This window comes from Mercenaria mercenaria, chromosome 19, assembly GCF_021730395.1.
Source record: "Mercenaria mercenaria strain notata chromosome 19, MADL_Memer_1, whole genome shotgun sequence".
In the NCBI taxonomy this organism is placed as follows: domain Eukaryota; kingdom Metazoa; phylum Mollusca; class Bivalvia; order Venerida; family Veneridae; genus Mercenaria; species Mercenaria mercenaria.
Window position 1 is genome coordinate 26,618,839 of NC_069379.1, and position 26,984 is coordinate 26,645,822.

The window sequence follows — 26,984 nt, forward strand, 5'->3', positions numbered from 1 at the left end:
AAATAAAATTTGACCTTGATTTTGACCTAGTGACCTACTTTTACATTTCTCAAGCTACAGCCTTCAAATTTGGACCACATGCATAGTTTTGTGTACCGAAATGAACTTTGACCTTAACATTGACCTAGTGACCTACTTTCACATTTTTAAGGTACAGGCTTCAAAGTTGGACCACATGCATAGTTTTGTATTCCGAAATAAAATTTGACCTTGATTTTGACCTAGTGACCTACTTTTACATTTCTCAAGCTATAGCCTTCAAATTTGGACCACATGCAAAGTTTTGTGTACCGAAATGAACTTTGACCTTTACATTGACCTAGTGACCTATTTTCACATTTTTGAAGGTACAGGCTTCAAATTTGGACCACATGCATAGTTTTGTATTCCGAAATAGAATTTGACTTTGATTTTGACCTAGTGACCTACTTTTACATTTCTCAAGCTACAGCCTTGAAATTTGGACCACTTGCATAGTTGTGTGTACCGAAATGAACTTTGACCTTAAGATTGACCTAGTGACCTACTTTCACATTTCTGTAGCTATAGGTTTCAAATTTAGACCAGATGCATAGGATTGTGTACCGAAAGAAACTTTGACCTTGACATTGACCTAGTGACCTACTTTCACATTTCTCAAGCTACAGCTTTCGAATTTGGACCACATGCACAGTGTTGTGTATGGAAATGAAATTTGACCTTGTGCTAGTCAGTAAGTCTTGAAATTTGGAACACTCAAAAATGGCACATTGGTGGGTGCCAAGATCACTCTGTGATCTCTTGTTACATATGCGTTTGTTTAGTGGTATTTTATTTCAAACAGGTTCCAAAAATTAAAGTCAAAAGAATTAAACTTGATGAAAGCAAAGATGGAGTGAACAAGGAGCCAAATGCCTTGCCCCCTACATCAACAGGTACCAAGTCATGTGATGCAAACTCTGAAAATAAAACTGAAGAAAAGTATCAGGTAAGTAAACATAGTATACAATGTATATGTTTTAATGATACAAAGGTTAACTATGTCGTAAAATATACAAACTAACTAAGACAAGAAGTTAAGTTTCTGTTTGAATTGTATGATACGGCATTAGTCCCATAAACGTTTATTAATTGACTCAAAATTTAGAGATACTAACCTAAAACTTTAAGTTAGAGTAATGCCTTTTTATCAGCAAAATTTGAACGTTTGTCATACTGGGTTACATTTGTTGGCTCCTATAGTTGGTAAAAATGTAAAGTGGGTACATCAAACTACATATCCATACATTGTACTCAGTGTTTATGGATTTAAACATATTAAGCATACACAAATGTATGGCCTACCCTGGAGTTCCAATTTTTGAGTTACCGTTACATAATTCGAACATTTGACTCAGTATCTGCAAAAGGGGCAGTCTCCATTAGGCTGTTTTCCTGGTACAAACAGATTTTGATATAGTTTTGCTAACAGTTAGCCTTATGAATGGGCTTTGCATCCCGGAAATAGTTTGCCAATCGGAGCTTTAGTTTTGAGAGAATTATGTCTGAAGTGTGGGTGGGGTAATTCCATACTTGTCCTGCCTTACGTAACAAATAGGTGGATTTCAATGTTTTTATATCAGCTGAACTAAAAGTAATTGGGTACAATGTGTACACTATAAACACATACTGACATGATGTAGGACATTTGATTCTGCAGCATACCTTTACAAAAATATGCCTCTTCATATGCACTTTGTAGAATCTTACACATTTTGCATCTACCATCTTTGCGGAAAACCACAACATTTCTTGACACAAGAAGAGAGACAAATCCCATTTATTGAGAATACTTGTTAATGACTAGACATTGCAGAATTATGGGGATTTTTTTGTGCTTTGCCTATGAAGTGACTTATTTGCCCTTGACTGCAGAAAAAAGACATGAGAAAAATGCAGAAAATGCCAAATTTTCTTATTTCAGAATTTCAATCCATTCATGTGTAAAAATAATTCTAATCATACCGTATTTAACTAAATATCATTTTTAGCTCCACTATACGAAGTATGAGGAGAGCTATCCTACTCGACCTGGTGTCAGCGTCGGCGTGTTTCCGCGTCCTCACCTTGGTTAAAGTTATTTTTAAACTCTCTCTTTTTTTCTACTTATTTTTGTAATTACTTGATGGATTTGATTCAAACTTAAAATAGTTATTCCTCATCATTACCCGCATCATCTGACCTAATGGCCATAACTCTGGTACAAATTTTTCATTATTTATTCCCCCCCCCCCCCCTTTTCATTTAGATTTTCACGTTAAAGTTTTGATGCACTTCCACTCTATCTCTGTAATTACTGAATCGATTCGATTCAAACTATAAACAGTTGTTCAACATCATCACCCTGATCATATGAAGCAAGATGCATAACTCTGGCACAATTTTTTTTCATGAATTATTCCCCATTTATATTTAGAATATCAGGTTAAAGTTTTGATGAACTTTCACTCTAACTCTATTATTACTGAATTGATTTGATTCAAACTGAAAGTAGTTGTTCAACATCATCATCCACATCATATGACACAAGGTGCATAACTCTGGCACAAATTTTTCATAAATTGTTCCCCCTTTTTACTTAGAATTTCAGGTTAAAGTTTTGATGCCCTTTCACTCTATCTCTGTTATTACTGCATGGATCTGATTTAAACTTAAAATGATTGTTCCACATCATTACCCACATCATATGACACAAGGTGCATAACCCTGGCACAATATTTTCATGAATTAAGCCCCCTGTTACTTAGAATTTAAGGTTAATTTTGATGCATTTTCACTATAGCTGAGTTATTATGAAATACATATTTAATTCAAACTTTAAGTAGTTGTTCCACATCGTCACCCACATCATATGACAAAAGATGCATAACTTTTGCACCAATATTTAATGAATTATGCAAGTTTTTTTTTGTTTTGCATAACACATGCTATGTAAATCATTACCGTATATGTTCTGGTAGATTATATATTGTAGTTATGCACTGTTAATACTTTAATTCAAAGAATTGAATATAAAACCTAGGAGGTTATTGTTCTGCATATATAATAACAAGTTTATATTTGTATACATTTTGTTTTCAATATGATGTGGCAAAGTCAAGAGGCAAAATCTGTAGAGGCTGTAAAGTCAGATAAGGGCGTTTGTCCCGACTAAGAAGATTGAATGAACATGATATTTGTGTTTTACCTTCAATATCAAAATCAAAAGTTAGTGAGAGTAATTTCCTTTGTGATAAATGTTACGGGATTCAAGCGTCCTCCTTGCCTAACTCCATCTTAAGGGAACGGCAATCAAATAATAATGTCAGCACTTCAGAACTAGATCCACCATCATCCCCTTCTTCTGTGAAGTGCCTTGTGTGTCAAAAAGACAGACATAGATATAAATCTGCCAATATGACAAAGCTTTCGCCAAAACAGAGAACTAACATATTTATAAAAACAGGCATTATTATTACTTATTATTTAAGTTTTAAATGCCACCAGCAAAATTAAAGCCATCCCATACACATGACAAACTCATGATAGCTTTGACAGATGCTGCATCTGAGGTATGGGGCACCGAAAGTGCATAACTCCTCACGTGATGGTTATGCAGAATAACATAAAGACGATGAAATATCAGAAAGTTGAAACAGAAAACATAACACAAGGAGTAAATATACACCAGGCTCTTATATTTAATTGCAAAGTATGTACCTTTTCCCCATTGCTTTCACCAGTACAGCAACGCTAAGAGAGTGTAAAGGCTGTATGACAATATCAAATTAATAGCAACTGAGAATTAAAATATGATTTTAAGAGTCAAGTACAGTACATTTCATTAAGCAGTGGTTACTTTTACACATAAAAATAATTGAAATTGTGAAATAAGAAAGTTTGGCATTTTCTGCATTTTTCTCATGTCTTTTTCTACAGTCAAGGGCAAATAAGTCACTTCATAGGAAAAGCACAGAAAAATCCCCATAATTCTGCAATGTCTAGTCATTAACAAGTATTCTCAATAAATGGGATTTGTCTCTCTTCTTGTATCAAGAAATGTTGTGGTTTTCCGCAAAGATGGTAGATGCAAAATGTATAAGATTCTACAAAGTGCATATGAAGAGGCATATTTTTGTAAAGGTATGCTGCAGAATCAAATGTCCTACATCATGTCAGTATGTGTTTATAGTGTACACATTATACCCCTTTACGTTTAGTTCAGCTGATATAAAAACATTGAAATTCACCTATTTGTTATGTAAGGCAGGACAAGTATGGAATTACCCCACCCACACTTCAGACATAATTCTCTCAAAACTAAAGCTCCGATTGGCTAACTACTTATGGGATGTAAGGCCCATTCATAAGGCTAACTGTTAGCAAAAATATATCAAAATCTGTTTGTACCAGGAAAACAGCCTTATGGAGACTGCCCCTTTGAAAGTCAATCCATCTATCGAAGGCAAAAATGTTAATTGGCTACCTTTATTGACTCGTAGATAGTACAAATGTAATATTAAGTGCTAGTTCGATGTCATCTACCTACATATCCATATGTTATGCACCTTTCACTAATGCTCTTCCATATCAATGTGCTGAATTTATAGGAATTAGTGTATGATAAAGAAATGATGCGAGACGTAAAGGATCGTCTTACGTTGTATGACCAACAGTTGAGACTGAGAGAATTGAGTTTTGTGTGTATTTCAGAGATCTGATATATGTCAAACTTGTTGCAACAGAGAGAGCCAGCCTTTATATGAATCGTCTTCAGAGGAACGACGAGAAGCCATTGAGCGTTGTATTTGTACATTGGTACACAGTGTTTCATGTAACGACCTTAATTGTTTATTTTCCGGCTGCCACAAGATGAAACTAGTTGTTGCACATACTAGATCATGTCGCAAGAAGCACACACAGTCTTGTCGTATATGTAAGCAACTTATTGCGCTGTGCTATTATCATGCGAAACATTGTGCTGAACTAATTTGCTCAGTGCCATTTTGTCTGCAAATTAAACACAAATTGCAAGTTATGCGTGAGCAAGAGGCGCGGCTGGTACGTCAAAGAAAATTACAGCTTAGAAGAAGATGTGGATCTATTTTCTAAACGGACTGTTGACTGTAATTGGAGACTAGAGAAAGACTGTTTGTTGATTATGATTTGATACTGGAGAAATGAAGCATTAAGTATATTATAAATAGACTGTTAAGTCTTTTTACATATATACTTATATAATATTTATTTTAAAATCTTGTTACATCTATGGATATATTTTCTATATTGATAACTTGTTGAATTCGAATATTGCTTTCTATATGGGAAAAACATTCTTTAAAAAAATAATTCTATATGTTGAAATGGGATTTTTCCACACATAAAATGCGGAACGAAACTAATTTAGCTTATTGTGTTTTACAAAAAAACAAAGCTGCTTTGGTTTTGGGAACTATTCTGTTTGCAGTTGTAAACAAGTAAAGTATTCGTACAATTTGGCTCGTTTAAAAACTTTGGGCATGCGATAACTTTATAATGATCCTTGTGACCTATATTTTCATAGGTTGTTTTGAATCAAAATTGGTCAATGCCTGACAATAAGCAAATTTAACAGAAAATTAAACTGTAGAAATCGTCTTTAGATAATTTGTGGTTCGGATAATTTAATGTTCGAGATGATTTGAGATACGAATGATTTGAGGTTTGAGCCTTTTATTAGAGCTAACATTGGTGTTTGTTTGAAAAAGTGATCAAATCAAATAACTTTTTAGAGGGTTGGCCGACTATATCAAATTATCTAAAATTAGTGTATTTCCCTAATATGGTCATAACGAAACATACGCCTTTCACTGCAAACATTAACAGACAGAGAGAGAGAGAGAGAGAGAGAGAGAGAGAGATGTTAATTGATAACGAAACAACTACTTTGAAATTCATATCCTTCATTCTTCCTTCATATAATGTGTATTGATATCTTGAAGATTAGCAAAAATCTGTATCGTAATTTTTAACATAGAGTAGAGTTCATATTTTGACATATACTATGATCTCAGCACTAGTTCATCTATTTCTATAGGTAATTCTACACGTTCTGATCGAAAACAATTCTACAATGTACAACTATCAACAATTTGTTGTCATGGTTTGATTTTTAGCTCACCTGAGCACGAAGTGCTCAAAGGTGAGCTTTAGTGATCGCCCTGTGTCCGTCGTCCGTCGTCCGTCCGTCGTCAACAATTTGACTGTTAACACTCTAGAGGTCACAATTTTGGCATAATCTTAATGAAACTTGGTCAGAATGTTACCCTCATAAAAATCTTGGACGAGTTTGATATTGGGTCATCTGGGGTCAAAAACTAGGTCATCAGGTCAAATCAAAGGAAAAGCTTATTAACACTCTAGAGGTCACAATTTTGGCCCAAACTTAATGAAACTTGTTCAGAATGTTACCCTTAATAAAATCTTGGATGAGTTTGATATTGGGTCATCTGGGATCAAAAACTAGGTCACCGGGTCAAATCAAAGGAAAAGCTTGTTAACACTCTAGAGGTCACAATTTTGGCCCAATCTTAATGAAACTTGGTCAGAATGTTACCCTTAATAAAATCTTGGACGAATTTGATATTGGGTCATCTGGGGTCAAAAACTAGGTCACCAAGTTAAGTCAAAGGAAAAGCTTGTTAACACTGTAGAGGCCACATTTATGACTGTATCTTCATGAAACTTAGTCAGACTGTTACTCATGATAATTTCAAAATCCAGTTTGAATCTGGGTCATGTAGGTTTAAAAACTAGGTCACCAGGTCAAATCAAAGGAAAAGCTAGTTAACACCCTAAGAGGCCACATTGTTGACCATATCTTAATGAAACTTGGTCATAATGTTAATCTTGATGATCTATAGGTCATGTTTAAATCTGGGTCAGGTGAGGTCGAAAACTAGGTCACTGGATCAAATCAAAGGAAAAGCTTGTTAACACTCTAGAGGCCACATTTATGACTATATCTTCATGAAACTTAGTCAGAATGTTAATCTTGATGATCTTTAGGTCAAGTTCGAATCTGGGTCATGTGGGTTCAAAAACTAGGTCACCGGGTCAAATCAAAGGAAAAGCTTTTTAACACTCTAGAGGCCACATTTATGACTGTATCTTCATGAAACTTAGTGAGAATGTTAATCTTGATGATCTTTAGGTCAAGTTCGAATCTGAGTCATATGGGGTCAAAAACTAGATCACCAGGTCAAATCAAAGGAAAAGTTAGTAAAACATTAGAGACCACATTTATGACCATATCTTAATGAAACTATCTTGATGATCTTTAGGTCAGTAGGCCAGGTGAGCGATAGAGGGCCCTCATGGCCATCTTGTTTAAAGAAAGTTACAAAGCTGTTGTTATAAATGTACGGACCTGATTGAAATTTATACGCAGGATGCATTTTTAGCTCACCTGTCACAAAGTGACAAGGTGAGCTTTTGTGATCGCGTGGCGTCCGTCGTCCGTCGTCCGTCCGTCCGGGCCAACGTCCTGGGGTCTATGAGCTTCATTCCGTCCATGTTTTATATGAAATTAGAAGAAAACCACCTAATTTATGTGGAAATTAGCCCCTAAAGATCAAAGAAAATGCCACATAAACGTCCGTCCGTCCGTCCGTGCGTGCGTGCGCCCGTCCGTCCGTAAACTTTTGCTTGTGACTACTCCAGAGGTCACATTTTTCATGGGATCTTTATGAAAGTTGGTCAGAATGTTTATCTTGATGATATCTAGGTCAGTTTTGAAACTGGGTCACGTGCGGTTGAAAACTAGGTCAGTAGGTCTAAAAATAGAAAAACTTTGTGACCTCTCTAGAGGCTGTACTTTTCAATGGATCTTCATGAAAATTTGTCAGAATGTTCATCTTGATGCTATCTAGGTCAATTTTGAAACTGGGTCACGTGCCTTTAAAAACTGAGTCAGTAGGTCAAATAATAGAAAAACCTTGTGACCTCTCTAGAGGCCATATTTTTCATGGGATCTGTATGAAAGTTGATCAGGATGTTCATCTTAATGATATTTAGGTCAAGTTCGAAACTGGGTCAACTGCGGTCAAAAACTAGGTCAGTAGGTCTAAAAATAGAAAAACCTTGTAACCTCTCTAGAGGCCATACTTTTCAATGGATCTTCATGAAAGTTGGTCAGAACGTTCACCTTGATGATGTCTAGTTCAAGTTTGAAACTGGGTTACGTGCCATCAAAAACTAGGTCAGTAGGTCAAATAATAAAAAAAACCTTGTGACCTCTCTAGAGGCCAGATTTTTCATGGGATCTGTATGAAAGTTGGTCTGATTATTTATCTTGATGATATCTAGGTCAAATTCGAAACTGGGTCAACTGCGGTCAAAAACTAGGACAGTAGGTCTAAAAATAGAAAAACCTTTTGACCACTCTAGAGGCCATATGTTTCAATGGATCTTCATGAAAATTTGTCTGAATGTTCACCTTGATGATATCTAGATAAAGTTTGAAACTGGGTCACGTGTGGTCAAAACTAGTAGGTATAAAAATAGAAAAACCTTGTGACCTCTCTAGAGGCCACACTTTTCATGAGATCTTCATGGAAATTGGTGAGAATGTTCATCTTGATAATATCTAGGTCAAGTTCAAAACTGGGTCATGTGCCTTCAAAAACTAGGTCATTAGGTCAAATAATAGAAAAACCTTGTGACCTTTCTAGAAGCCATATTTTTAAATGGATCTTCATGAAAATTGGGTCATGTGGAGACAGGTGAGCGATTCAGAACCATCATGGTCCTCTTGTTTTTTCTGTCAGATGTCACGAAAAAGTTATATTCTTTCCCTAGAAGTGCGTAACGTTTGCGGCAGATTTGTTTATTTCCGTAGATGTCACTATACTTGCTGCATAGCGACTAGCAGCAAGTTGCACTAATTTTTGGACTTTTTATTTTTGGGTTACATGATTGCTATTGTCATGGCTCAACGAATTTAGTAACAATTGGTAACGTTCTTTTTAAATAAGTTCCTGGGTCCTTTTCAAATATGAAAAACAAATCATTGAAAACAGTTATAGGACTGATCGATTCAATTTGGAGGAAATAAAGATACTGAGTATGTATAATATAGGCAGATCTATCACTGATAGATTATCTAGCACGGATAGATTACTTTTCCATGGTACTGAAATTCATTGGACAGGATTAATGTTGACAATGTTTACTTGCCAATTAATTTCAATACAGGTTATAACAGGCTATTTCCCAGTAGGTTAAGCAAAGGTAAGCAAATTTCCCGTACCCGTAGACAGTACCGCTAGCTGTTATTTTTTACCATACTGTTCATGTCAAAACTGTAAAATGGTGTTCTCGTTGGGATATTAATATTCGAAAATTCAAACCGCGTTAAACACTTCTAAGCAACTTCATGATTTGTTTGCTGAGAAATGATATGCCTAATTCTAACAAATAAAGGACTAAACAAAACTTAACATCTCTCTATATTTGCTCATTTAAACATGAATCTCTATCATCACTGCCATGGTTACGTGCTCATTCTAAAATTAGACCGTGACAGATAATCATATTGTGTAATCATTGTAGTTTAATAAATTATAAATCAACGAAACTCTTCCGCTTTACCTATTATGAATCATATCCACCTATTCTAAAGACGAGGAAAGTAAACACGAAATGCGGACATCCGTTTCACATAAATTTGAATTAAGTCTTGTTCAGTTTGGATAAGATTAAATGTAATTCCTTCGCCAGCAGTACCATGATGTCCGGTACGGCGTAAGAACGCTCGAGAACATCGAAAAAAGGTAAGTGGTCGTATAGTTTTAATCATATCTAGTTATTTTAAGTGGATTAAACCTTATTTCCTCAGTTTGAAAATAATTATATTAAATATATTATGTTTTTAAATCCACGTTAAATTAAAATGAATTCTCAAGAGTTTGAAATTTGCTATTGACTCCCTTACCCCTTCTAATTAAGTTTTGATTTAATGATGACTGGCACCGCTGAGGCAAGTAAAATTGTATGAAATCGATCATTAGCCGTTTCTTTGCATGAATCACAAAAAAAAACTTTTTTTCATAATTTTAATTTACTTTCATTTACTCAGTAAGTGCATTTGACTTTGTCTGGTTCAGTAGAAATCATGATTCATCAAGTCCATTCACTCTGCCTGGTTCAGTAGAAATCGTGGTTCATCAAGTCTATTCACTCTGCCTGGTTCAGTAGAAATCGTGGTTCTTCAAGTCCATTCACTCTGCATAGTTCAGTAGAAATCATGGTTCTTCAAGTCCATTCACTCTGCCTGGTTCAGTAGAAATCATGGTTCATCAAGTCCTTTCACTCTGCCTTGTTCTGAATCAGTAGAAATCATGGTTCATCAAGTCCATTCACTTTGCCTGTTTCAGTAGAAATCATGGTTCATCAAGTCCATTCACTTTGCCTGGTTTAGTAGAAATCATAGTTCATTATGTCCATTCACTCTGCCTGGTTCAGTAGAAATCATGGTTCATCAAGTCCATTCACTCTGTAATATCATGTCGATACATTTGACAGACCCTTGAAAAATAGGGTTTTTATGAAAACAACATCAAGACAGGCTTTTGACTTCTATAATATTGATGGGTGAATATACACGTCTCCAAAATAAATACTTATTGCATTGATTCCTAGTGAAAACTCTAATCATTTCAAAGTGTTTATTGTATATTCGTCATACAATGTGTGCTACTGTTTTACGTAATGTGTTCAATGCTCATATATGAAATACCTTAAAATATCAGTGAAATAAACATCATTGGCGGCGGCAATCTGTTTCCAATTTTTTTCACAGACGAAATCTGTTATTTTCTTCAAAAATAAGATGGCTTCCACCTACAAGAAAACCTTCCCATAACTTACAATGACATATACTTGTCGGTTTAAGGGAGGTTTTTCTGCTACTGTTTCACTGCAGAACACAAACATTAATTTATTTTCACATAAAAGTTCATTATACAGTATCTTAACATAATACATAACTGACAGAGGATTTTATTTCATAGCAACCTAAGCCAATTTAGCTATCTCTCTTCTATCTCTAATCTCTCTGTCTCGTCTGTTTTACATATAGATATATACGGTTATATGTACATGTAGAAGAAATGCTCGACGGCCCATGCAATATTACTTTACATGTATTATATCGCTAAACTTCCTGTTAAATACGAGTAAAGTCTGGGTATATCGTTTTCATTCCGTAGATAAAATTGAAATGATAAAACCCTTCTGCACTGAATTATTGACATGTTTGTCAGGTATACTCGTTTCTTGAGAGAAATTGAATTGAAATTGATCAACCTACTTAATATTGAAAGAACTTCAATAATTCATAGTCCCAAAACTTTATCTTCTTTTGAAAAAATAAACTAAAAATACCCTGTTACACGATATCGCTATTTAAAACTTTCGCTTTTCCGGTGGCGTACATTTGTCAGTCCAAATTCAGACAAAAGAGATTTACAAAGTTCCATTGGTCGGCATTAAATATCCCGCAATAAGTGTACGCACGCATTGAATGTACGCTATCAAACCTATGTTAAACATTACGCTAACCCTTACTCAGTATTATTGTACACTCAATACGTGCATACATCCACCAGGGGAGATTTGATGTTCACGCTATAAAGCACTATTGGCTCTCGCCAGGTTTGGTCTACAAGCTTGACATAAGATGACATCTCTTTGCTGAACAGATTTAAAGGTCAAGTGACTGTCATCCAAACCCTGGTCCAGACTTCAAATTCCATTTGGAAAATAGAAAACTTGGGAAACTACAGGTCGCCCGACACGACATAAACGCAAATGTTGCAGGCTCAGTGTGATTGAGCCAGTTCATGGGCGGTATTGGAAATGCAATCTTCCGTTCACGCCCTCTAGTCCCGGGTTGAACAAAACTCAACATTTACACATGTTATAAGTACCAGAATATAATTTAGAGACATCAGATGTATTTATACGGCGGTGCACATGGAACCTTCAATGATGCACGAGTACAATTCCATGAAAGGCGGCGTATGGTCCCAATATATGATAATGGCTTTGCCCTAAACGAGAAAACAAAGTGAAGAACAAAACAAACTAGAATTTAGAGAGGGGATCTGTGGTTATGGAACACATGCAAAGCCATGAAAAAGTAAGCAGAACGCTATAGCTTGCGGCAGTTGTGATGCCCGGTATCACATCACCAACATGAACATCCCACTGATGGTATACAGAGGAATCACAACAAAGACCAGTTGACTTTGCTTCAGATGTGAAACTCCCAACTTCTAAACATCATCTCCAGACTCCATTTATATATCTATATCTACCGAGCTCTACAGTGTCTTGTCAGAAGACTGACCAATCCACGACCACACTAGATTCAAGAGCCTTTTCTGGGTCAATTCATTAGGCTAACCCCAGCACATCTCATCTTCTGTCCTGACTTGCACACAAGCCAGACCGCTGTCTTTCGTTTATTGGCAGCGAACTTACAGAGTATGAGAGCCAAGGGAGCATCATTCTGGCTGATATTGAAGAAATGGCCGTGAGACATGGCTATGTCCTCGCATTCATGAGAGGGATGCCCTTTATAGTGGATACTACTTTTTAAGAAAGTCAGAGAACAAAACAGATTTAATAGCTGCAAAAGATACAATATGAGGACTTCTTATGAATTCCCAGCTTCATCTATTCAATGTCCACGTAGCACACCTCTAATAATTGGCTCTACATATAGCCTATCCAGCTGTGACCTTACTTACTGTGATAGCATCAGGGGCCACTATTTGGCTAACCGGAGATCTAAACCTTCCATAAGTTGACCTTAAACTTTGTGACTGGATCAAACAAGTTAAGATACGATTTTTGGTTACTGTGTGTGGCATCTCATCTGAGAACAAAATAGACTTCCAGAAAAAGACACGCTAACACATTGGACTTATACATTATGAAAGTGCCTCTAAAGTTGAAAGGTGTAAAGCCTTTCCTGGAAAAAGCGACCATGATGTTGTATTTGAACAGGCACGCAAAAGAGCAGTTAGAAAAAGCCACCACCACATAGGAAGTTTCTGCTGAGGAGAGATGCGACACCAGACTCGTTCTACACTGTCGTACTGACTTCGCGGATCATATCATACAGTCACACCAAAGATACTCAAGGGCCAGAATTTGCGGAAGTCATGTACTATGGTTGAATCAAAGATGTTCATAACGAGACACAGTTATACTTGTGTCATCAGAAAAATCAATCGCCTCTGCAGACGAGCATACAACACAGCCCGGCTGACTCGATCATGGAAAGAGATTCAACTATATCAGACTATCAACAACGAAGAGCAAGAATAATGTGGTAAGGCCAACCATGCATATGTGAGTGACTTGGTCTACGACAGTATTGAGAATCTCTACTAAGTGAGGGTAAAGTAGTAAGTAACATCTCCCATTAAAGACTGATTGTGTTGACTACAACAATTCTAGCACGAAGGCAACTATACTCAACATACATTTAACTTGAGTGTTTAACCCCGAAACAACGTCTGATGTACCAGTCATAGGAGAGTACATTCATCACTTTACAGTAGAGGTAAATGATCTTTTCCCACACAAGAGCTCAAGTCCAGACAACGTGCCAAAGCGACTTCTCAGTCTACGCAGACTACCGGTATATTGCTCTTACCACTGTATATAACGAATCTCTGCACCATAGAGTCCCTTCTGTTTGAAAGGAAGCCAACGTCTTACCAATCTTCATGTACAGAGACAGCGGCAAGCAACACCTTCTCAAGCTTCAAGACTTGTCTTTTATCCTAAACCAATCCTCCTTAATTTCAGCAAGTCCTTTGAATGGGTTATACGTCAACGTCTCCTAGCCAAGATAGAACGCTATCGCATTAAGGCAAGATCCTATGTTGAATGCAGAGCTTACTCTCTAATCGCAGCAAACAGATCGTCGTGGAACATCTCTCTTCCGAATAAATCATCCCCATCGGTCACTACTGGACCCACTCCTGTTTCTTTGTATATTAACGACTCTCGAAGAGGGTCTTCTCCACAAATCGCCTCTTTATTTTCGATTCTTTGGTTTATCGATGGAACCGCACTCACGCGGACTCTTTGGCTCTCCAAGAAGATCTTGACCGACTGCAAGACTGGAAAAGGAAATGGATAAAGTCGTGCAACCAAAGTAAATGTTGTATGACAAGTAGAACATACGAAATAATACAGAGGGGGGGGGGGGGGGAAGAGGAACTTCAGTTAGAATGAAAAAAAATCACATTGACCTGGCTGTATCTTTTCCGTCACTCAATGATATTTAGTCTGTTTGTCATGATAATTTTCGAAGAAGATAATCTAACTAACCTTTTGTTTTTTGTCCTTGACTTCAATATAATGTTTCTTTTGTAGTTGTTTATCAAAAACAAAATTGGCGTAAGTGAAAATAGTTATTGTCTTTCTTTGCAGTGACGGATAAATGTTGTTTCCGTGAAAATCAAGGAATATTGTCCTTTTACTTTTGCATATTTTAATGCCATATTGGAAATAAGTTGTGTGTAAATTATGTACTCTTGATATGTCACCTTTTCATTTTATGTTAATACTATATTTGCAAATTATTTTCCTTTTAGTTTTCCAACAACGAATAACGCTGTCGTTTGCAGCTTGTTGGGGTGTTCAAGAATGTTAAGTTCAGCATCTCCGACTTCGATATCTGAGATGAATCAGACAATGAACGCTACGCTCCAGTCAGGTATAAACTATACGTCACCACCCAACACTAAAGAACAGGAGGAACATATCGCTAAAATCGTCATAATAATAGTGGCGTTATGTTGCAGTATTTTGCTTCTTGCAATATTTGTTCTCTGCTGTAAACGCATATTCCTAATTAGGTACGTGTATTTGGTTAATTGGTTTTCTCCTTTCATAGATATATTCATCGAACACTTCAACAGTTTACAAGTAACACAACGTTTGACAGTTGTGAAACCTTTAGCTTTTCACAGTTTAATTGCATAGAATAAATTAGATATACTATATTTAATATTTAAAATAAAGAAAGCTATTAACGGCAAATCATCTTGTTAAAGAATCTGCTTATCAATATCTTTAAAAAATGCTTCACGTAATAATCTTATTATATAATAACAAAACGTTTTTAAAAAGCAACAAATTTTGTTAAAATACTTCGCAATATTAAATGGACCAGTTATCCATAAGCTGCTTAGTAATGTGAATTTCTTTGGCAATTATTTGTATTTTATTACATTGTAAAGTTCACAATATTTCAAACACAAGACCAAGACTATACAAACTTACAAATATAGGTTGATGTGGGTTCGACCCTCACTCGGGGCTTTGAATTCTTCATGTGAGGAATCCATCCATCTGGCTTACGGAAGGTTGATGGTTCTGCCCGAGTGCTCCTTTGTGATGAAATAATGCATGGAGGGGAACCTGTGGTCTTCCTCCACCATCAAAGCTTGAAAGTCGCCATATGACATTTAATTGTGTCGGTGCGACGTTAAACCCAACAAAATAAATAAATGAACCAATCAGACGACTTCCAATCAAACATACCTTCTTCTGTCAGTATTCCTAAATCACAGCCACAATTACTATCAATATTTCATTACCATTACTACCAACACTACTACGATTACCACTATCAACACCTCTTCAGTCATCAGATAGAAAATGCTAAAACGGCTTGTATTGATGCCGGTATTTGATATTTTCAGACGGCGAGAACGATATAAACAAAGTTATTGGTATTCACCCGAAACACGATCAAAGTCGAAAGTCAGTTTTTTATTTGAATCAGGCTCTATCATAGAATTGGATGAAAAAATAGATGCAAGAAGTGATGATTTAGACATTAATAGTTCAACCTCTCGTGTCTTGGTGCCAGATGCCTCCAGTTATACAGATGAAATATTGCCAAATGCCCATTTATCGACATTTTTTCGAGGTATTCCGACTATGAAAAGCGACAAGAGCAGGCTTTCAAGCAAGGAGACGCATAGATCGTTACCAGAGCTTGATATCATAGGCGATAGTCCTGTTCACCGAGAAAACGATATTCCACACGCAGAACCAAGAGTAATGAAAGTTAAACCTCTGCTTGCTCCAGACAAAAAGGACAAGAAAGAAGCTCCTGTGCAAACGTTATCAGTTTTTGGTAAGTGCATTGTGCGATTTGAAAATTCAGTGTAATTACTGACCACGCTATCTATTGTAACAAGAGTAAGTACTTCCAGTATTAATTCATCCTCCGAACTAGAAATATTTGATCCGATTGAAAAACATTATTTCACTTTAAACACTTATTGACCGGAAACAATTTAATAAATTCTTTAGTACATGACATCAAAAGTAAACTTTCAAGTTCTTTTTTCAAAAGAAGTGTGAGAACAATGGACTGGGAATGGACTGGGAAGCGAGCAATAACTTACAGGGGATTTATCATCTGTGTAATGATATAGTGTATTGATAGAAGTTTATACCCCTTATATTTGCAGACTGGGGGTTAATCATCCTTGTAATGATATAATGTATAGATAGAAGCTTACACCCCTTATATTTGCAGACTGGGGATTTATTTTACGCCTGAAGAGACGTATTATGTTATACCCCCGGTGTCCGTCTGTTCGTCCTTGTGTCTGTCCGTACGTCCGTTAGCAATTATGTGTTCTCTCTGTAACTATTGAATCCCTTGAAGGGTTTCAAAGAAACTTGACACAAATGTTCACCACACCGAGACGACGTGCAGAGATTTTTGGATGTCTCGCTTCAAGATCTAGGTCGCTCTAAAGAGTCAAAGGTCATATATGAATTTGCTTTGGTATATTGCTCTGCATTGCAGTGCTCTTGTTTTTATTTGGCAGATCGCTTCAAGGTCCAGGTCACACTTTGGGGTCAAATGTCATATCAGTTTGTTTCTTGTCGCTCTGTAACTCTTGTATTGCTTGAAGGATTTCAATGAAACTTGACACAGATGTTCACCACACCAAGACAACGTGTAAAGCGTATGTTTCGGATGACTCACTTTAAGATATAGGTCACTCTTAGGAGTCAAAAGTCATATATGACTTTGCTTTGTGTATATTACTCTGCATTGCAGTGCTCTTGTTTTATTTGACAGATCCCTCTTTTTGTTCACTTACAATTTAAAAAAAATTGAATTACTTCCCTTTAATGTTACTAAGAATAGCTTATTTTGTAACTTCTTTATTATTGGCTGTAGGAATAAACTGAGAACATTTTTCTGTGGTACAACATGGATGGTACCTCCAGCTGATTTTCAGGATGTGTTGGTTGGCTACTGCTTCATTCTCTCATTTTTCAGAAACTTTACAACAACACTTGGATTGGAACAAAGTATTCAATTTCCTCGTCTATACTATAAATCCAGCTACATGGAAACTGTTCTTCGTTGATCTGTTTGGTAAGTGACTACATTTGCCTGTATGTTTATCCGCTCTGTAAATATTTAACTTTAAAATAAGATAATGCGTTTTGGGTTTCCGTAAAAAATTTAATGTATAAATAAGTATAAATAATAAAGATACAACTGTGTATCGACATGAAAACAAAAGACAATTATTCACCCTTGAGACGGTGTTGAACTGTATCTCGCAGATTCTGAGTAATATAATACGCAGTGAGCAAAATCACTTAATGAAAAGTGTTATATTGTCGGTATTCTCAACTGTTTCATCTACGCATCTAACTTTCTTGTCATAGTATTTGCTCTTCGTCATGTTTTCTAATCTGTATGTGATGTGTTCTCCTGGTACCCAGCTATATGTTTTCTGCACAATCATTCATCATATTTTGCCTATGTTAATTTCATGATAGCCTTTACTTCCGATGTTATTTCTCGTCTTTTATTAGTTGCTATGTACAGCACTGTATTATGGTGTCTTTTTGCCAAACCTCATTTCCACGTCCTGGTTTCTGAGGAAAAAGTGATAGAGACAAGTCTCAAACATCAAGCATGGTCAAGTTTTCTGTTCAATCTTGAAATTGATCAATGGCAAGTTGAAATTCTAGGCTTGTCTATCAACAAGTGTGTTGTAACCTTGAAACAAGAGCTGCAGTATAACTAAAATACACAATCTTCCTAAATCTTCCTGAACGTTAGTTATGATGGCCAATCATTCAAACTCATCGTTCAGTATAATCGGATGTCCAATATTGCTTATTTTATTTCTACCAATCTATTTGGTTTGAACCTATCAGACGGCGTTTTGCCTGACAAATTTTCTCTTACATCATCATTACAATTGCAGTTTTTTAATATTATGAACATGAGAACATGAGCTTTCGTTTCTAAACCGTCGCCAGATGGTGAAAGTACCGACATGTTATTCCCAGTTATTGTTTAACCAATTTTCTATAGTAATGTTTTCAGATGGACGATAGAAAAGACAAATTATACAAAAAAAAACAACTAGCGAAAGAACCATGTTGCTTTATTTATTACGTTATTTCCGTCTGTTGTACATACTTAATATATTTTAATAAATACAGGTTATGGACAGCATTTACTCAGAAAAGGTATGAGGATTAATTCGATCATTGATCGGGTCGAGCTGAGTAACAAAGGAGCTACGGTTGCTTTGTATTTTGCTTTGTTTGAAGAATGGCTTAAACTTATGGGTCCTGAGGCAAGTCCGAAGCAAATTGAAAACGCCCTGGAAGAAAGAGGAGACAACGATGCATTGGAGAGGTTCAAAGAGTTTATGAGGTATTTAGTCTTCGGAATTTATTCTTTTATCCAATTCAAACCAAGGGCGAAAGTTTGCTCGGTAACCCAAATTCCAATGGACTTATTTTCAGATAACAAGAATTTGACATAAAATTGATAGTTTATGCACGTGCATTTGGGACCGGATTTGTCCTTTCTTGACGATAACCGGTTCCTTTTACAAATATTATAACATTTACATAAAAATCCGATACATGTTCGTGTAATGACAGTCTAAATGTGAATTATTATCATAAATTTAACTAATAATACCAACAAATATCTATACGAGTATATGTACGTACATGTACGAGTATACAATACTTTAGCGTAGCAGTAGCAAACACTGTGCACAGTTACGTATATATATATATATATATATATATATATATATATATATATATATATATATATATATATATATATATATATATATCCGTGCCAATAACAGGCCCACCATTGTTGTTTGATAAATGTATATTATTTTTACTATCGTTTCTTTTACAAAAGTCCGCCATTGATGCGGAAGGAATCGGAGCAGTCAAGAGTAGAGCATCATTTTCAAGAAAATCTTCACTTAGCATATTCTAATTTAGATATGCTTAAATTCAACCCCAAACTATCTGGTCAATCCCCACTGATGCAAGTAATGGCGTTACATAATGTTATCCACACACAGAGTTGCAATGACGTCTGTGGGAGTCTCTCGCAAAGTCAAAATGCAACCAGAGCCGTTATCAAAGGCCTACCAGCCAGTCAAAGTAACCAAGAATTTATAGAAAATGTGACGATGGCTCTTAGTAAAGTGCCTAACGGTGGTACAGGTAAATGCCCCAGCGAAATATCCAATGGCATTAGGGGTAAAGACACAGGGAAGACTTCTATTTCCCTTTTACGTCTGATGATGAAGACGTCCCTTGTAAATGTAGAAAATTTGATTCAAATGCATTGTCAGTGGTGAAAAGAATAGGAAGTAAAAGAAAAGGCATTTACAGAAGGTCTGCATATAGCTGCAAAGAGTTGGTGCAGTGGGAAAAGATTTGCGATGATTTCATCATAGAATTAATCAAGAGATTACTGCCGTCTGAAAGTCAGATTCTAAAATCTAAGGAGTACTGTTTGTTTCTCTATCATACTGTTACAACAATAATGAAAACAACTGGGGTTTCAGAAAAGGTAGTGCTTTCTGTATTATTGGAAGACTTCACTGAACTGCATGAACACAAAACAAAGCGCGGACATATTACGTACATAATAGATACAAGTGCCTGTGTTTTGACACTGGATTGCGAGGAATGTGAGATTCTGAAACTGTATGCCGATTATGCTCGTCCAAGAGTAATTAGGAGATTAGTAGAGGAAAACAGCGAGTACGTCACAAGCAAATACCTGTTTATCGACTATGACGGTAATCCAGTTGTAGAAAAGGTAAAAATGAATATATTATGTGATTTTAAATTATTATCTCCTGAACAATGTTATGAGAAACAAATGGAAACAATAAAAGATTCTTTGGAAACAAAGAACGCAACCAAGAAACATAATACCAGACACGATTCGATTGAGTCTGTTTAAGAGAGGTGATTAAATGTGCAAGACCCTTCCCGCCCCTAACACCAATTAAAATGGTATTCTAACACGGTAAAAATAAGTGTTCTCCATGATACCAAATAACCAGGAAAATAACAATATTGAATCCAAGTGCGGGGAGACTTTTTTATAGCCGATACAAGGTTCTTTAAGATTGCTGTTGTGACAGTTAATAAAATCTATGAAACGATCTCTTGGAAGTATAGAAATCAACAAAGAAACACAATAGAAGAGTGACACGGTTTGATTGAGTCTGTTCATGTGGGGATATGAAACTTGCAAGACCCCTTACACCCCCTAGTGCAGGCTTAAGCGGTACTCTATTACAATAAAACTGAGTGTTCTCTAACACTGCTCTTTAAAATGCAACGTTCATATAGCTATTGTTTACTATAATCTGGACAGGCCTTTCCTTGCCTTTCCGTTTGAAAGGGTAAACAAAATGGAATACTCTCAAATTTACTTTCTGCAAACGTTTTGTCTTTGTCTGCAAGACTTAACACGACTATCAGATGAAAAAGGAAGAACTTACAGTCGGTATTTATAGTGGCATATTTCTGTCCCGAGATAACTGGATATCTTAGATTTATTGCGATTAAATAATTGTTCGTGATAATACTGAAACATATCTAAAATGTATTTGTAATTCTTAAACTTTTACAATTTGTTTATCGTTTAAGTTTGTTATCCTAGTAATGCCCGTTAAGATAGTGCCTTTATTACGATCTTTATTAAAAGATATAGTTTTTTAAGCCTTGTCTACTTGTAGCAGTGAGCACAATGCCCAACTTTTTAGTGCTGCCTCACTGTAATATCACGCCGTAGACACGTGGCATGATATCCCACCCCGTCACATTATACTGACACCTGGCTGACTAGTCCTAGCACTATCCTCTTAATGCTGAGAGCCAAGCGAGGAAGGTACTAGTACAATTTTTTACGTCTTTGGTATGACGCGGCCAGGGATCGAACCCACGACCTCCCGCACTCAAAGCGGACGCTCTACCACTAGGCTACCGAGTCAGATATGCAATAAAATTCCAAAAGAAATTATAATGATTTGTTAAGTTATCAAATTTATTTAGAGTTATCGCAAGAACTATGTAGCTTTCTCGGGGCAGAAATATGCTACCGTTGATATTCATTATTATTATTATTATTATACCTCACATAAATTTCCAATGCAAATTTCCCGTTAGTTTAACTTTAATAATATATCATATTCCCCAGTAATTTTATAACTCATGCGCAAAATCGTTATTTTCAATTTCTGCGCCGGTGATATGATCCAAAATTTCATATCACATGCGTAACAGCATTATTTTGTTTTTCTGTGCATGTGATATTATTTTTTTCATATCACCCGTTGAAAGACTGATACTTTCGCATTGATTAATAGACTGAGTCGACACATTTTCAGACAAGGTGCTTATATACTTATACTTTAGGATTAAATTACCTTTTTCTGGCGCTCTTGCATGTGCGAACCCAGCCGAATTTTCTACGTGCAAAATATTTCGAAAACAACTTTTCATCCAATATTGACTCGAAACTACCACCATGAGATTGAAAATGATCTAACTAAGAAAATGACTGCTCACACTTACATGTTTCGTTTAGAAAAAGAAAGTTCATCACCGTTTTTCGAATGTTACTGATTGACGCAATTTTGAAATACTAGTATTAGAATAAATATAGGGGTCAGCGATATGTAAACGTCTCGACTAAATCTATCAAAAGAAGTCTTATTACACACCAAAGTCACCACAAATTATGAGTGCTAACAAGTAAAGACTCTTTAATTCTGTCTTCATTATTTGGTTAGTAATTACTTTTTAATGTTAAATAAATTATTATGTTGATTTCCCAGTAAATGTTTTGACCCTTTTAACTTTTCGGTATAATAAAATAAATATTGCATTCCTGAGAGGGTGATATAAAACTGTTCACCCCTCGAAATAAGAGTATAGACCTCGGCTGGCGCCTCGGTCGATATTCATATATCTCGTGGTGAACAGTTTTATATCACCCTCTCAGGAATGCAATATTTATATAATATTTTGAACCGCTTAATAAAACAGTTTGTTTTGGTCTCAGTAACGTTCATGTATTTACCAAAACTATTTGTATAAAATTACAATTTTAATTACCATTTTCAGTCCTTCAGAAATAACCAGAATAAAGAGGCTAGGACAGAAGCCATTATGAAGAGTATACCCATATATGACGGTATAGGCAATATACCGGCTGTTCATTGTAGTCAGGATGAGCATTCAGTACAAAGTTTGCGCACAACAGAAAGTGTCGGTTCCCTAGATTCTGACTCAAGGGAAACATGGATTTTATCTCAAACTGCTGAAGCAATTGACAGAACAGCAGTCCTGCCTAGTGGAAACAGTACAACCTTGAAAGATTTTGAGTACAAAGCTGGTCAAAATTTTCTTAAAAATATCACACCTAGTAATTTAAAAGATATACTTGAAGTTTCCAACCCAGGAGAATCACAGTCGTCATGTGATGATGAATATGTACAGGCTATTGCCTTTCCCAGTGACAGAGCAGAAACAAATGTGGACTTAGTATATGCTAAAGGTGAAATGAAGCAAGATATCTATTCAGTATCAATTACTGAAGAAAATGTTAAATATAAAACACCTGCTATTGGTGACAAGGCTGATGATCTGCCTGAAATGGACGTGAAAGTTGGAGACGTACAGTCTTTTATTGACAATATATCCGAACTACTGTCAAATGATAAAATGTCTTAAAACAAGACAGAAAGAGGACTGTTCTTTACAAATTTTATATCTCTCTGTTTTCGGCATATGACCTTTATTAAGTCACATGCACAATTTTCAGATTAAGTATTTCAATTTTTGTGGCTAACACATGGATAAACTTAATTATATTAAATGAAAGTACAGAAGAAGTGCAAAATAATACTTTGTATCCGACCAGATAGAGTCCCTATACTGAAAGATTGTCACAGAGAGCTAACTGGAATACGAGGATTGTTCAAATATGAATGCATCTAGAACGCTATCACGCTCAATAATGCGAAAATCACAAGGAAATTAAGATTATTGGGTAGATAAACATGTTAGTTTTACATTGATACCACACCCATTAAAATCCGTTCACTTTAGCTGTGTCTATCGCTCGCTTAACTTTGCCTTCTCGTGTATACTAATACAAAAATGGTTGGAAGAAGGTCAGCGTACGCCGTTGAAATATGGTCCTTTATTAAGAATCGTTGTATTCTTGGCATAGGGTGTAAAGGCATTTTTGATGTAATATGTCTGTTTATGGGCATAATGAAATGTCTTTTTTCGGCAGTTATCCGTTGGTTTAAGAAATTCAAATGTGGGTTAGTTTCAACAGAAGATGCACCACATGGCCGTCGGCCGAAAACAGCAACGAATTCTGAAACGCCATTGGAAAATGTAAAAGATCCGTGCTAGATGGATTCCCCATTTATTGACAGATGAGCAGAAAAAGGCACGCGTGCAATGCGCAAAATTGTGCTTAAACAGTTTCCAAATTACAAGGCACGGTCTTTCGCAAATGTCATCACTGGTGACGAGACATGGGTTCACATTTTTGAGCCCAAACGAAAGATTCAGAACAAAATATGGGCAACAAAGTCTGGCAAAAGACTATCATTGCAAAGCGGACTATAAGTGTCAAGAAGGTAATGTATGCCACATTCTTTACAACTCAGGGTCCTGCCATTCAGGTTGCTGTACCTAAAGGCAAATCCGTAAATGCGAAGTTTTACAAGACTAAAGTTCTTCGAAAACTGAAGAAATATTTCAAATCGAAGACCCGCAACTGGTTTGGCCAATGTCAGATTGCTGCATGACAATGCGTCATCGCACAAGGCTCTATTTTACAAGACTTTCTAAAGCAGGAAAAGGTTTTTGTGCTCCCCCACCCTCGTTATTCGCCTGACCTTGCCCTGTGTGACTTCTTTTTGTTCCCAAGGCTCAAAAAATACCTTTCGTGTCGAAAATTTGTGCAGAGCAAACAGCTCGGTTCTCCAGTGTCTTCATAGTATAGCTACAAAGGACTATGAAAATGCCTTCAAGGATTGGATATGAAGACTGAAAGTTTGCATATCTGTTGGAGGTGAATACTTCGAGGGGACCAAATAAAATTTTCATCGAAATCTAACAAGGATACATTTTTATGTGCTTAGATACATTCATATTAGAACAATCCTCGTAAGTCATAGTTTGAGTTCAGCTAATCCTGTAACGTACCTGACGGGCCACCTTGGGACTTCCTCTATCATCAAAAGTCGCCATACCATACGACCTAAACAATGTCGTTGTTACTATAACAACCCTACAAAACACATGACATGTGTGGGAAGTCTTGCGTAGTTAAAGTGCGTACAGTCGTCAGAGTAATCTACAAATCGTTAAAAGTATGTCAATGACTCCAGGTAAAATATGTAAAGGTAAAGAGGTAAAAGCCCAAACAGAATAATTTGACAAGATAGGTGAAAGTCAGTTAACCTTGTACGTCTGATGATGCACAAGATAAGACTCAACAGGTACATCATCAGTAAGTGAAAAGAACCAAAAAAAAGCAAGAGAAGAGGACAAAATACTAACAGAAATTCTGCATGTAACTACAGAGATCTTGTGCAGTTGGAAAATTAGCGACGAATTTATATGAGATACGTAAAGCCTTTATTTCATATCCAATAGATCAGACATCACCAACTTTATATAACATACTTTTCAATTTACTAACTATCCATAGAAAAATTAGCATCGTGACCGGAAAGCCTCTGTCATTGCATATCGCATCATGCATGTCGACTTGAAAATAAACGGCCATCGAAATGTTTATATTAAAATTATGACAATTGTTTCTGAACGTATCATAGTACAGCAGAAACATGGTTCTTCTAAAATATTTTATCTGTGTCCCATGTAGGAACTGCAGCTGTTGGAATTTTGTTCATGTTTGTGTTGATAAAATAAGAATGAAATAGTACGTATATATTCAAAGAATCATAATTATACAATAAAGATATTTTAATATTTTAACATTTACAGTGTATTTTAACCTAGGTAACCATAGGTACAACCACACTCTTTCAGTCCCCTTTTTAGCAGAATAGCAGTTTCATATACATTCGATTCTGGATCGAATGTCCTTTTGTGTCAAAATGAATTACAAACTATGTTTCCAGAAGCACAAAAGCAGATGCATGTGTAAATCGGAATCATATTTTGTATGCCAGTTTCTACGATACTTTTGTGTTAGCTTCCAAATGAAGGACTCTCAAGCGTTGAAATATATATATCCATGTTTCGTTATTGTTATTTAATGACGCTTTATTATTCACATCATAAACTTTCTTTGTTTCACTATTTTATTGTATGATTGATATTTCTGTTCTTTATTTTGTTATTCTTGTTGTAAAAGTCCTATTGTTGTATGTATATTATTGTTATCCTATGTTTCGATATTCCTATTGTAAAAGTTGTGATTTAAGTGGATATATTTTTGAATACAGAATAGAACAGAACATATCTTCAAAGCAATAAATGTATAAATTAAAGAAACAATTTTAAGTTTAGTACCCCGTGCAAAATTCATCGCGTCGAACGATTGGATATCAAGTACTGCTAGCGCCAGTCTTCAATGTATTTTACATAAACTGTTTGCATAGTGAACGTCACATTATGTACCCGAAAGTTTAGATGCACCGAACGAATGTATACGATATATACAGTTTTCGATATTGGTGCAGAAACTTAAAGGCTTATTTAACAGGTTATAAATTAGTACTGCCCAGAACTCATTTAATTACTTTGTTACGATATCAGTCACTAACAGTTGAAAGTACTTAATGAATTACAGAAACTTGCATATAAATCTGAAGCATTTCACTTTAACCCTCATGGCTCTAGATTGTAAAATTTATTGTGTTGTGCAATATAATTTTCTAGAAAAAAAACACAAGAATTTTTAGCATAATTTCAATAATGACATTAATCTTACATGCTAAAGTTGAAAGTTGATGTTAATATGTCGTTTACCATACTTCAATGATTAAGACAGTTTGTTAGACCATATTTTTCACATATCAGTGTTCTTCACAACTGTGAATAGTACGATCCTAGTATTAACAAATAATTTGTCAACAGTTATACAAAAATGTGATTTTTTTCACTTTATAACTGTATTTGCTGCGAAACTAAAGATCTTTCGGCAAAGTATTTGGGACCAATGGAGATGTTCGAAATCTTAAGGAAAATCAATAAGCCCTTTTACTGTTGGACGCTATCATATTTTAAAGGTTCATTTCAAAAAAAGTCAAGAACACAGTGGCATAGCTGGAGAACGTGTTGGCCTATGGCCATTGAACTTCATAAAACGACTGTTTCCAGAGTCAAAATGATAGTTATCAAGGCGAAAACTCTAGCCTGTGGCTGGCAAAATCCTGTACTTAGCTGATAACCCAAGTTTTGGAGTCAGACGGACAAAGGCAATGTCACATTGACCTTTAGACTAAAATGGTTTCTTATCAATAGTTGGAGAACGTTTGGGCCTACATTGTATATGTATTACATTTCAGAGCACTATTGTGTGTGGT

At 35.8% G+C, this 26,984-nt stretch overlaps 1 protein-coding gene across 2 annotated transcripts; it reads left to right on the forward strand.

Moving 5' to 3' along the window:
* Positions 1-26,280, forward strand: LOC128551256 (uncharacterized). 2 transcript variants are annotated; one of them, XM_053532003.1, is made up of 8 exons: positions 1-967; positions 4,711-9,809; positions 14,655-14,918; positions 15,768-16,207; positions 17,375-17,473; positions 18,562-18,778; positions 19,289-20,206; positions 22,528-26,280. In XM_053532003.1, exons 3-7 carry the CDS (start codon positions 14,707-14,709, stop codon positions 19,737-19,739), a joined length of 1,419 nt encoding a protein of 472 aa, XP_053387978.1. In that variant the 5' UTR covers positions 1-967; positions 4,711-9,809; positions 14,655-14,706; the 3' UTR covers positions 19,740-20,206; positions 22,528-26,280. The 2 variants fall into 2 exon arrangements, with proteins under 2 accessions (XP_053387978.1, XP_053387979.1); XM_053532004.1 differs by lacking the exons at positions 1-967; positions 4,711-9,809 and having other exon boundaries at positions 14,299-14,918.
* Positions 26,281-26,984: the final 704 nt, after the last annotated feature.